At 31.9% G+C, this 13350-nt stretch overlaps 1 protein-coding gene across 1 annotated transcript; it reads left to right on the top strand.

Annotated features, from left to right (window-relative positions):
- Window positions 1-900: 900 nt before the first annotated feature.
- LOC133288334 (protein RALF-like 34) lies at window positions 901-1549 on the top strand. The gene has a single exon (XM_061486066.1). It carries the CDS (start codon window positions 907-909, stop codon window positions 1285-1287), a length of 381 nt encoding a protein of 126 aa, XP_061342050.1. The 5' UTR covers window positions 901-906; the 3' UTR covers window positions 1288-1549.
- The last annotated feature ends 11801 nt before the right edge of the window (window positions 1550-13350 follow it).

Below are 13350 nucleotides of genomic sequence, written 5' to 3'. Positions count from 1 at the left end.
GAGAGTAAACTTTTCACCAGCATAGTATACATGTTTATGGCTTTAATATGCAAAATGCATATTCAGCCTAGTAAGAAGTAGAGAAAAAAATTCCCTGTATGTTTAAACTTATTAGAGTAAATACTTTTTTGGTTCTTAGCAATTTTACGAAACCCGCTTTAGTCCCTAACAAATAAAAAGACCCATCGTGGTCCTTGAAAAATTCAAAATGGACCCATTTTAGTCATTTTGAGGACTAATATGGGTCTTTTTTAAATTTGTGAGAGACTTTGATTTCAACTAAATGAGTCCATTTTGAATTTCTTAAGAACCACGATAGACCTTTTTATTTGCTAGGAACTAAAACGGACATTGTGAAATTTGGTGAGGAACAAAATGGGTATTTACTCAAATACTTATTTACCAGCTTATTGAGAGAGAGAGAGAGAGAGAGAGAGAGAGGTGGGTGTGTGATTAGTGATTACTGATTGGACTCATTTAAAAACACCGTTCGTCCCATCCGCGGCGTCTTTATTAAGAACCGTTGCGTAAGGTAACACGCAAGATATTCTACGATGCTTTACTATTACAAACTCACGAACCCGCCACTCCTTCCACAGCCGTCTGATGCACCTAATACATTTTGTGCAAAATCCTCGAACCAAAACGACGTCGGAGGGACTAGGTCAACCCGTGGAGCGTAGCGCACGGGATGTGTCATGTGTAGGGGTGGGAAACAGGTGGGGGCGCACGATAATAGAGGCATTGATGAGCCACAGCTGTAAACCAATAAGGTTCTGTTAACACACCATGTGACTCCCTCCCTCTGTCCCCTCCCTCGTCCTCACAAACAAAACAACACACCATCAAATAAACTTGTGAGTTGTAACTTCACATTTCACACTTGTTTCTGCACGCTCTCTTCTCATGGCTTCCTCTGCTCTTCTCAACCTCACCCTCTTCTTCTTATTTTGTCTCGCATTGAGCCCCAATGCGCGCGTGGGTGCACAGATCGACGAGGCAAGCATGAAGCTGGTGTCGGATGCTCTAGAATGGCCAACCACAATGTCAATGTCGCTCTACGATGAAGTCGACAGCGAAGAAGACATAGATGGTAGTCTTGAGAGGAGATCCTTGTTCTGGAGGAGAATGAAGTACTACATCTCGTACGGCGCTCTTTCCGCCAACAGGATCCCATGTCCACCTCGTTCTGGAAGATCTTACTACACACACAACTGCTTCAGTGCCAGAGGCCCTGTTCACCCTTACTCCAGAGGATGCTCCGCAATCACGCGCTGCAGGAGATGAGATTCACCACCGACACCACATCAGGTCATAAATAAAACCACCAATGTCTTATTAGGTTCGTGTTTCTGTAGTATTTGCTTTATTAAATTAAAGCATCCTTAGTTGTGCTAAGCTGGGTTACCAACTCACGACTAGGCTTAAAGCTTGGGGTTTTTTGTGTGTTTGCGCTTTGCATAAATGGATGTGCTTGCCTTTTATGTTACTTAGTATTTATTCGTTTGTATAAACCTAAACAGTAATGGGAATATTTGCTACTCTACTTTGGAACAAAACTTTGAAATGTGTCTTCATTCCATGGTTAGCTATACTCTCAAGTCTCACCTCACCCATTTGTTGGAATTTACGCAATTTCCCTAGCTCTGTTATTGATCTTAACATCTGCTGCTAATTGAATGCGCCTTCTCATTAAAGTTGGTGTCAAATAAATTTTGTATGGTATGTGAACTTGTGTTCTTTGACCAAAAGTTATTTGGTTGATATTTAACTCGTAATTATAAAGGGAGAGAATCAAACACGCTAAGGTTTTTTTTTTTTTTTTTTTTTGAGTTACCCAACCCTAATTACCTAGTCGAGTTGGCTCCTTTCGGTATCTCCACGAGTTTCGACTTTTTGAGCCGGCTATGGGACTAATCCGGAGTGCGGGGGAGATGACTAAAGGTTCCGCCCCCTCCCCAAGAATGCATTCAACAGGAATCGAACACATGTCCAACCCCATTAACTCAGCGCCAAATTACCAACTGAGCTGCACCCTTTGTGTCGATAAGACCATTCCTTTGATTCATAATTCTATTTTTTTTTAATTTACGTGAATATAATATGATTGATAAATACTAAATTGGAGTGGTTAGTTCTTTCTAATTCTAATTTTAATGTCACAATTTTTAACCAAATAAATGTTATAATTTGGTCGCATCACGAGAGCCACACGTCGACTAATTCATCCATTGGATTAGCGAATCACAAACATGCGAGATAAAAATTGTTTTTTAAATACTGCTTTAATTTTTAGATTGTTAATTTACAACTAATATTTTTTACTTCATGAATACGTATATTTATTAATATCTAAACTATGAGGTAGAATATTCATACTACCAAATTTTTCTACTACCACTTTGATCACTGTTGGATTCAAAAGTTATTTTTCTTTCTCTCTCTTCATTCAACTTTTTCTGGTAGTCAAGTAGTAGTAGAAAAATTTGATAGTATGAATATCCTACCTCCTAAACTATATCGGTTTCTCAAAAATAACATTCACATGAATTACAAGATATACAAAAATGAAATTTTAAACTAGGAAATTTACTCTGTAATTAAAATAATAGTTTTAATTTAGTAAATTAAAATATGATGTTAATAATAAAGTATTTTAAGTAAATAAATTTATATTGTGATGTTAACAAATATGTTTTTTTTTATCCTCCACAATTGGGCCATGTTTAAAAGTTCTGAAGGAATGAAGTTAAAAGGCCCGTAATAGAAAATAATATTACTGAATTACGTGGCCCTTTTAATAAGGGAAATGGAGGAGAGTCCCTCTCCATTATGTAAAAGTCACAAGTTTTCTGCTCAATAAAAAGTTATTAGTATTACTATATGCCATCAACACATTATATTGGGAAGTATTGACGCATATTAATATTAAGTATATAAAATTCTACATTTATTATTAACTCTATTTGTATTTAATGGCTGTGAAGAGAGTTATGTGAGTTATAAATCCCGAATATAACGCTAATAATAAATGTAAGGTTTTTTGAAAGCAAGTTATAAATATATATACCCAATAAATTACAATAAAGAAGAATCAATCAATAATAATGATTATAAAACATTTTTAAAATTTACTGAAGTTGATCGTTTCCTATTATATAATTATGTGAATTGTTGTTGTTTTCAACTTTAACAATTTTTTAATGTTATATATAATCGAGGAAATATATATTAAATAGTGTAGAGCAAAAAAAAATTCTTACTAAGAAAGCACCCAAAATATTCTCCTATTCTGTATTCTTCAAATTGGAACGTGTAATGGTAACGAATGATTTGTGTTTCCTTCTTAATTAACCATCCCAATCTATTACTAAAGTAATTGACATAGTTCTATTTTATAAGTTCCATTTTATACTTCATTGCTAATTACTCTGCTGTAAACATCTCAACATATAACCCCTGAGTGGAATGTGAAAACAACAATGTAATAACACCGAAGTTTTTGTACAAATGAATCATAACCAATTATGGTTGAAAAGTAAAAAGAGTCAGATTTGAAAAATAAATAAATAACTGATAAAACATAACAAATATATATTTTCACTTTATTTTACAATTCTTCAAAACTAAAATATACAACCGTACAATTTAGTATTTTTTTATATGAAAAATGCAGGTTATGGAAATATGCTTATCGTCTTAGTTTGGATCGTGAAATATTATGTTCTTATTTCTTATGTCTACCAAATTGTTTTGCATTAGTCCTGGTAATGTCATCGTGGTTGAACAATTGATTCTGTCATCCACCTGATCGGACATCTGCCTATGTAATAGCAAGATGAATGTCGAAAATTGGGTTTAGAAATCCGAATATTATCTTGCTTTGTTTGGCACGTAGAAAGAATGATTGAGTACTCATTTTCTTTCTAGCAAGAACTCTTACAGTAATGGAGAAAAATTAGAGATGGACAACGTCATTGAAAGCAAGAGAGACTATTCTATGCAACAACAACCTCCCATTGTGCCCTAGTTTTTTTATAATTGTGGTTACCGACCAAGTATTTTAAATAGTTTCAACCAACAACAACAACTTTCTTAACCGTTTATAAATTCTCCCGAAGTTGTTCATGACACCACCAGTCCCATAAATACCATATCTTTCGCTCCCTCTAACCCTTTGATCCAAGGAAAATATTCAATATTTATCGTAAAAGAAAATTAGATAAGGGCAGAACGATTTTTATGAATAATTAACTGATCAAAAAAATATGTTGAGATGGGTTTGTGGGACCCACACGAACCCTTTGTCTACTTCCCACTATAAGACAAAAATAACAAATCAATAAATATCATACCAAATAAGAACTCTAGTAAGTGAATCTTCTAAATTGACTATCCTTATTCCTTACTCACAATTTAATCACTCCATCAATGCCAACCTTCGAATTCCTGCATATATCTAAACAAGGGCTTTTTCCATGGTTTATCATCGTGTCAAGTATGTATTTTATCTTCACACTCCATATCTTTGCACAACCTATCTTAAGTATTGGAGTGTCTGCAGCTGTATCATCTCTTTTTGTCTTTCAGAGCCTGCCTGCAGAAACCAAGCCTAATCTTCATCTATGAAAATTTAGGTACAACTCCTCTCGTTATATATATATATATATATATATATATATATATATATATATATATATATATAAGGGTACGATCTTTTGATATTATTGTCAAATTTAAAGTTTGACCCTTCATCTAAGAGCCATTAGATCAAAAAAGATTAACGACTTTGATTTGTAAGCATGTGATACCATTGATCTTTTTTTATCTAATGACTTTCAGATGATGTGTCAAACTTTAAATTTGACACTTATCTTAAAAAATCCTACCTCGTATAATATATGAATACATTTGCTTGAACATGCTGAAATCCTATAATCATGGTTGTTCGATTTATGAAAGGCTAAATAGCATCAAGTTTATAAACAAATTGTACTGTTGGGGAAAGATTGGAGTTTAAAAGCAAAGTTGGAGTTTATTAATTACTGCGGCAATTGAGTTTTTTTTTAGTAAATGAATGTAATTATATATATATATATATATATATATATATATATATATATATATATATATATATACGATGGGCAATGGAATTCTTACGTTGCATGATAAGGATTCTAAAGAAGAGCTACATACGAAAAAAGAGCGGGAGAAAAAAATCCGATTCCTGCAAAATAAAATTTTATTTTCCCATATATTATGCTATATAATTTAGGCTGGCCATAATTTTCATCTCGGCAGTTGCTCACCAATTGTTGCCCAACAAAACCAATCAAAGACGTAAAAGTGGCCACTGCATAAGTGACAAAATGGGTTGAAACGAGTTTGCCTCATCTTTTAAAAATGGATTAAGGATAAAGTGTCTGTTATTTTAAGAGATGTAAAGTTGTATCATTTTAAGAGAAAGAAAGAGATAGATAAAAGAAGAGAGAGTTGACAAAAAAATAAAAGTGTGAGTCCCACTTCTTTGTGAGAGTAAAAGGATATAAGTTGTATCATTTAAAAGGATAAACACTTTTTCCATGGATTAAAAATATCATATCATTCAACTTTATATGAGTTGACAGGTAAACTCAATCGAATAATAATAATAATAATCTTATTTTTTGAATTTTATAATATTACATAATAATAATCTAATTTTTGCTTTTATATATAGATAATCTTTATCATAAATCAAATGTTTTCTTTAATCTTTTGTAGAAGATGATTGGCTTAAAAATGGAAGCAGGTTGGTCTTGAGGAAGACACAGGTCATGCAACAGATAGGCAAGCCACTATAACTCACAGGTAAGGCAAGCTAGGGCCCTATATTCGATTTCACAAGATGATTTGGGCACAATTTTTTTTCCACGATATCAAAGTATAGCCAAGGAAGACACAATGACCGATTATAGACTGTCGGGTATCTGGGCAAAATGCCCAATCCGAATCAGAGTAACCAGAGAGTTTCAAGGTGTTTACAGCTGGGAAAAACAAGTCAATACCTGGAAACTCTTTATATAACGAAGTATTCGGTGTGTTGCCGCTTAGTGAATATCTATTGGAGCTGATACGTATTGACTTAATTGCTGCACTGAAAAACATAAGTCGAGTTTCACGGTAGTTAAATAAAAGAGACGAAGAACTAAACGGCGAAATGAAAAGGCATTTGATAATGGTGTTCACGAAGAATGACTAGAGAAACAAGAACCAAAGAAAGGGATTCGTTGGGGTGAAGCAAGAAATGATTAGAAAGTTGGTTTTGAACTTGGTTTTGGTTCACCAAGATTGAAGATAGAGTGCATGCGCTCGTTAGCGAAAGAAGAATGAACTAGAGTTCTTAATCTGATACCATCTTATGAACTGAAAAATCTTATTTATGGAAAAAGCGATTTACAGAGAGTAGCTCCAAAGCTTATAAAGTGATACAAGAAAAAGGAAAAGGAAGTTGCTGATATGGAATTAGCTAACTGACTTAAAACTAAGCTGACCAATCAGAAAAATATATTATCAAGAAGTGGTTGACCTTGTTATGTCCACGTGACCATCAACTGGGTTTACTTTAACTTTAGTTGAGTTTGGAGCTTAGTCATCTGAAAAGGATGTTAACAATATTCATCAAGGGGAATGTGTTTCTCAATGTGCATCATAATATTTGTCTCACATGACATACAAAAAAGTGAATAAACTCATTAAGGAGAAGAGAGAAAGAAAAAAAAGACATCATCCAATTTTTTTGTGTGTTGCATGAGACAATTAATTATGCATAAATGTCTCATGTAACATGAAAAACACATTTCCTCTTCATTAATTATCCATAATACTTATTTATTTTACCATGGAAGAACTCATTAAGTAATTATCATTTCAAGTTTGGTATCAGAATTAAAATATTTATTAAATATTTTTATTTTCAAGAAATATAATTTGATTGTTTAAATTATTATTTTTCTTTATTAATTTTTATTTATTTATTTTATATAATTGAGATATTATGAGTTAGGAATAAAATTTTAAAAAAGTAATTAATATTTTTAAATTTTTGAAGGAATAAATATTTTAAACAAACCTAAACATTTAGGGTGAAAATTTATGTATTTTATTTAATACTTATTATTTTAAAATATTTAAATATTTTTATTAATTAGATCTAGAAAACTAAAGTTCTAAGTCAACTGGAAGTATATATATATAGATATAATTTAATTTTGAAAATATGAAACATTTGTTGACACGGACAAGAAGTCAAATGTATCGAAAAATAAAAAATAATTTTCTTATTGTTATTATTTAGTTATTGTTAATGTGAACAGTGTGAATTATTTGTGCTTTTTTTTTTAATGATGTTTCACCCGTTTAAATGAGACTAATTATTTGTGCGCTAGATATAGTTCTATATGATTTTAGGGTTAAAATTTTCTCAAGTTGCAAGAAAATTTTAACCCATTCCAGCATTAACAAAAAAACGTGAGGACCCTACCAAAATAAATAAATAAATATGGGTTCCATAAAAATTTTAAAAAATTAAAATAAAAAAATTGACAACGACATTTTTTGTCTATGCAAGAATGGATGGAATTCTCCCTAATAGGAAAATTTCAATCCCCATGATTTTAACTTTAGCTGAATATTATTTATTATTATAATTGAAGAGGACTCAATTTTGGGCCACAACTTGGAAGTTGCAGAGGACTATTGCCTCTCTTTTTTTGTTTCTTAATACTGTGGCGGGTTGAAGGTCAGCTTAAAGTTGGAGCCTCATATTCTTTAACTAGAAAATGTAATCAGGCCCAATTATTTGGGCCGAACTGATAATTGGATTGGTTTAGGCTGTTTTACGGAATGTGGGTTAACATTTATTCTAAAATTTTGCCAAAAGTTTCTACCATAAAAATAATAAAAAATTTGGTAAATGTTCTTGATTGCATTTGAAAACATTGACATTTGATTTAGTTGAAGACTAGCTATCAGTCCCAATGGCCAAAAAAGGCTCCGCATTGATATGGGATAATCTACGTACTATATCTATACTGCAACATATAATATTACAAATTGACACAAAAAAACATAAAACCCCCGAACTAGAGTCAATCCCATTGCACGTTGGGACATAAAAAAAATTGGAGCTTCAACTGCGTTTTATTGTTATTTGCTCTTTAACTTTCATAGGCTCTGTTTAATTTAAATTGCTCGGAGATATAATTTTCATAACCGTGGCGTAACTTTCTCACAAAATTATGCTTCATTATTAATGGAATTTGAATTTGCATTCTCACATAGAGTTAAGTTGGTGGTAATCAACTCACCCCCTTCGTAATCGTGTTATTACTCGGCTCAGCTTTTGTATTGAAGTTGTACGCTCAAAATAAGTCTTATATCTAAACTTGGATGGTGTTTGTTGAGATATATAGTCCCACATTGATTGGATGAGCAACTAATATGACCTTTATAAGGCCTTGGACACTCCCACCCTTGAGCTAGTTTTTGGAGTGGTGTGGTATCATAGCCTCACCGTCCCACCGCTTTAAAAAGTGGAATTAAAAAAAAAAAAAAAAAAGCACAAAAGGTAAACAAAAAATTGGGCCTGTGCAATTCCACCCTACTAGCCCAAAGGGCTCTTGCGCGTGAGGGAGCGTGTTGAGATATATAATCCCACATTGATTGGATGGTCAACTAATATGACCTTTATAAGGGCCTTGGGCACTCCCACCCCTTGAGCTAGCTTTTGGAGTGGTGTATCTCAAGGTTCTTTACAGTGTTGAACAATAAAAGATACAACTTTTATTAAGAGAAATTAAAATTACAACTACTTTCACACTTAACTTAAAAATGTAAAAAAAATGAAGAGTAGGAATAATAATAATGATAAACGTTATGTAATTGTTTTTACTCTATTTATTTGAGAAAAAAATAAAATGAAGTATATTACAAAGACTACTACATCACTCACTTTTACTATTTATATATTATCTCAAGTTTACTTTCATTCTACACTCTTTCTTTCTTCTTTCTCACTTGTTGCGTCTTCTCACTTATTTCTAATCATGGAAACTACCACGTTACATGTAGTGGAAGGTGTTTTATGGAGAAGACAATAATATTGCGTAATATGAATGTCTTATCATGTAATGAAAGTGGAGAGTGGGCTGCATGAAAAGCCTTTACCACCCGTCCAACGCAAGAACTAAACCAAAAATATATGAATAAATTAAGGATTTTATAAGAGTTATGTTGTAGGAAAAGTGATTGTGTGATGTTATAGAGATTCGTTTTGCGTGCCGTAATTTTCTTTTCTTTTTTTTTTCTTCAAAAAATGTGGGTCCCACAAAATGTTATGTGTGTAGAAAAGTTTGTTGTGTCATGTTAAATGACAAATGCAAACTACATAAATTAAATAAGTGTTTATTTAAATAAATGTTATCACTTGTTCACTTCTATATATTAAATAAGAGTATATTATCTCTAGAGGATTTAATATTATAATTTATTCTTCACTAAAAAAGGATACATGGCATTTTTTTTTAGTATACGAGAGAGGCAAACAGTGCAAAAAAAACTACAAAGCTAAATAATCTGAATCCAAAATAGGATTCAACCCAGAGAGAGAAGAAGACAACAAAATTAAAGGCTCCCTAGCAGCACAGGCTTGATTTGCAAGGTGGTCACACTTGTAAAAATAAGAAGAGTCGGGTCCGACACGTTCCGACACGGTGTCGGACACGCAGTTGACTTTTTCCGACACGTTGACCATTCCGACACGCGAATTTGACCGTGTCCGACACGGTCGAATGACATTTTCGTAATTTTTTTTAAATTTTTTTTTAAAACATTTATTTTTTTAATTTTTTTTTTTTAAAAGTTAAAATATATTAATAAAGCTTCCATCTGATCATATTAATTTTATCTTTTTGTCTTTTTTCCCCTTAAGTAGATAAGAGATCATCTCAACATCATTGTTGTCCATTCCTATCACGCTCTTGTTGTATCTTCTTCTCTCTGATCTCTCTCTAATATGATTTGATCTCTCCATCTGATATTATATCTCTCTCTCATCCCAGTTCTTATTTATTTTATTAAAGCTTCCATCTTTATAACGTGTTGATGGGTATTATTAATTTAGTTTCATTTTTTGTTAAATTATTAAATATCAAATGAAATATACCCTATATAAATTAAAAATATTATTTAATATTAAAACGTGTCCCAACGTGTCGAAATTCATAATTTTTTAAGATTGACGTGTCGGAGTGTCGTGTCGTGTCGTGTCATGTCATGTCACGTGTCGCGTGTCGTATCGGTGCTACCTAGGTGATCTGCACCCAAATTGCCTTCTCTTTTCACATGAACAAAGTTGATTAGCCAACTTCTATTGCAACCGGCTCTTAATGTTGTTAATAAGTGACAGCAGGCATCTTTATCCATGTTGATAGCTTGGATAGAAAATAGACAAGTCACTTTCCACTAAAAGACATTGAGCTTTACACTCCCAAGCCACCTGGATACCAATTGAGAAGTTCAAAGCTCTGCGATTAAGGGAGAGCAGCTACCAATCTTATACATAAATCCTGATACATGGCATTTTTAACTTCTCTTAATTTAAAATTTAAAATTTAAAATTTATTTATTTAAATTATATAAAAAAAATTTAAATTTTTTTCTCTTTTAATTTTATTCTATATTTTTAATATTTTATATGAATTAATAATGCATGAATTTTTTTTATAATTTTAAAATATTTTTTTTATTCTGCAGAATACCAGATAAGTTACTATCTTTATCCAATGCATAGTTATAAAGAATTGGAGTCCCTTGCCTCTCATCCACTTTTAAGGAGCTGTGTATGTCTGATGTTTTAATTTTCCTTTTCTCTTAATCTTCTGTAAGGAAGCAACATAATTGACAATCTTTTTTAGTTCAGGAGCACTAAAAATATAAATGTGGAGTTTAAGTGCTTCAAAAATGTTAACAAGTTTCCCAGGAATCCTTTCAAAAAATGTTAATAAGTCTTTCTTATGCCTCACATTCGTGAACTCTTGTATTCCAAGAATACCTGGACTCTAGTAAAATGATTTATATTACGTTGGGGTATGTATTTGACATTACATAGCGTTACATTCCTAGAAAATGTATGATTTCAGTCAAAACCAAAATTAGCACATGCATAAGATTAATATTACTTTCACGTAATGATAAATTAAACCAACTCATTACATATTAAAAAAATCAAAAACAATATATATAATTTAAAAATAGGTGTATAAAGGGAGTACATGTCATTTGATCAGACGTCAAATGATGACCTTGAAAAGACCAGGTACAAGATCTACCATTACATGCTGAAGAATACCAATTAGGTTACCATCTCTATCCACTTAATAACTGTAATAGCACGCAAATTAGTGAGTTTGACGTCCCCTTGCCTCTCATCCACTTTTAAAGAGTTGTGTATGTTCGATCTTTTAATTCTCCCTTCCCCAATCTCCTGCAAGGAAGCAAAATAACTAACAATCCTTTTCTGTTCTGCAGCACTGAAACTACTAGTGTGGAGTTCAAGTTCTTTAAGAATGTTAACATGTTTCCCATGAATCCTCTCAAAGCATATAAAAACTTTCTCACCCCTCACATTCATGAACTCTTGTACTTTAGTAACACTTGTACTCTAATGAAATGATATATATTACATTGAGGGTATGTATTTGAAATTGTATACCTTTACTTTCCTAGGAGATGTATGATTTCAATAAAAAACCAAAATGAGCCCATGCACGAGATTAATATTACTTTTACATAATATTAAATTAAACCAACTCATTACACATTAAAAAATATATAATTTAAAATAGGTGTATAATGACAGTACATGCCACTTGATCAGGCGTCGAATGATGACCTTAAAAAGATCAGGTATAATCCACCATCACATGTTGAAGAATACGTGATAAGTTACGACCTCATCCACTGTATAATTTTAAGAACACCTGCATTGGAGAGTTTGACGTCCCTTACCTCTCATCCACTTTTGAGGAGATGTATATGTCTGATCTTTTAATTCTCTTTTTCTCCCCATCTTCTACAAGGAAACAACATAATTGAGAATCCTTTTCTGTTCAGTAGCACTAATAAAACCACTATGGAGTTCAAGTTCTTCAAAAATGTTAACAAGTTTTTTATGAATCATCTTAAAGCATATAAAGTCTTTCTTAAGCCTCAGATTCATGGACTCTTGTCCTTCTGGAACACTTTTAATTTTTTTTTTTTTTGGTAAACAAGAACACTTTTACTCTAGTGAAATGATGTATATTACGATAGAGCTTGTATTTGACATTGTATACCATTATATGCCTGAAAAATGTTTGATTTATGTGAAAACCAAAATGAGCCTATGCATGAGATTAGTATTACTTTCACAAAATAGTAAATTGAACCAACTTATATTATATATATATATATATATATATATATATATATATATATATATATATAATTATGGGATTCGTTTTTTCTGCAGTCAATATAGATAAATTATGTACATTGAGCACAAACCAACATCGTTTTTAGGGTTATATCAGTATTTCTTATTATAATTTTTTATTTTTATCCAAAATAACGTCATTTTAGAAATAAATGTAGATAACTTATCTACATTATTGTAGAAACATTAATATATATAGGGGTTTACATTTTTGCAGCTGTTGTACGTGCAACAATTAAATTCTTGCCACATATATATACGTGAAAGCATTAAATGCAGAGAATCATAACCATACAAAAGATGAAAGCATTAAATGCAAAGAATTATAACCATACAAAAGATGAAAGCATTAAATGCAGAGAATAATAACCATATAAAAGATGAAAGCATTAAATAAGGAAAATCATAACCATACACTTGTCGTTCCTATACGTAAAGAAAAAAAGTGGCTGCAGAAACGATTTTATCATATATATATATATATATATATATATATATATATATATATATATATGGGTTTAGTGAGTATCAAGTGACTTGATGTAAATTAGGTCCAGTGCACTATATTCTGCCATCCACACCAGAATAAATAAAGTTTTCCGAAAAAACCTGCTAGTGGAGGAAGACCTCCTAAGGATAAGAGACAGAGGGCTAAAGAGAGAGCCAAAAAAGGATCTTTCGTGTATAATCCTGCATAATCTCGAATGTTATCCGTTCCGGTACGTAGACTAAATGATACAATGCAAGCAAAAGTTCTCCCGCGAGAATATAGTGCACAAAAATTTTGCCTATGTTCTCCCGGGAGAACACTTGCAGAACACTATTGTAATATTTTT

This window comes from Gastrolobium bilobum, unplaced genomic scaffold, assembly GCF_033153095.1.
Source record: "Gastrolobium bilobum isolate Gb01-03AN ecotype WA unplaced genomic scaffold, APGP_CSIRO_Gbil_v1 utg2810, whole genome shotgun sequence".
Classification (NCBI taxonomy): domain Eukaryota; kingdom Viridiplantae; phylum Streptophyta; class Magnoliopsida; order Fabales; family Fabaceae; genus Gastrolobium; species Gastrolobium bilobum.
The sequence above is the reverse complement of the archived record's forward strand: the minus strand, read 5'-3'. Positions and strand labels throughout refer to the sequence as shown.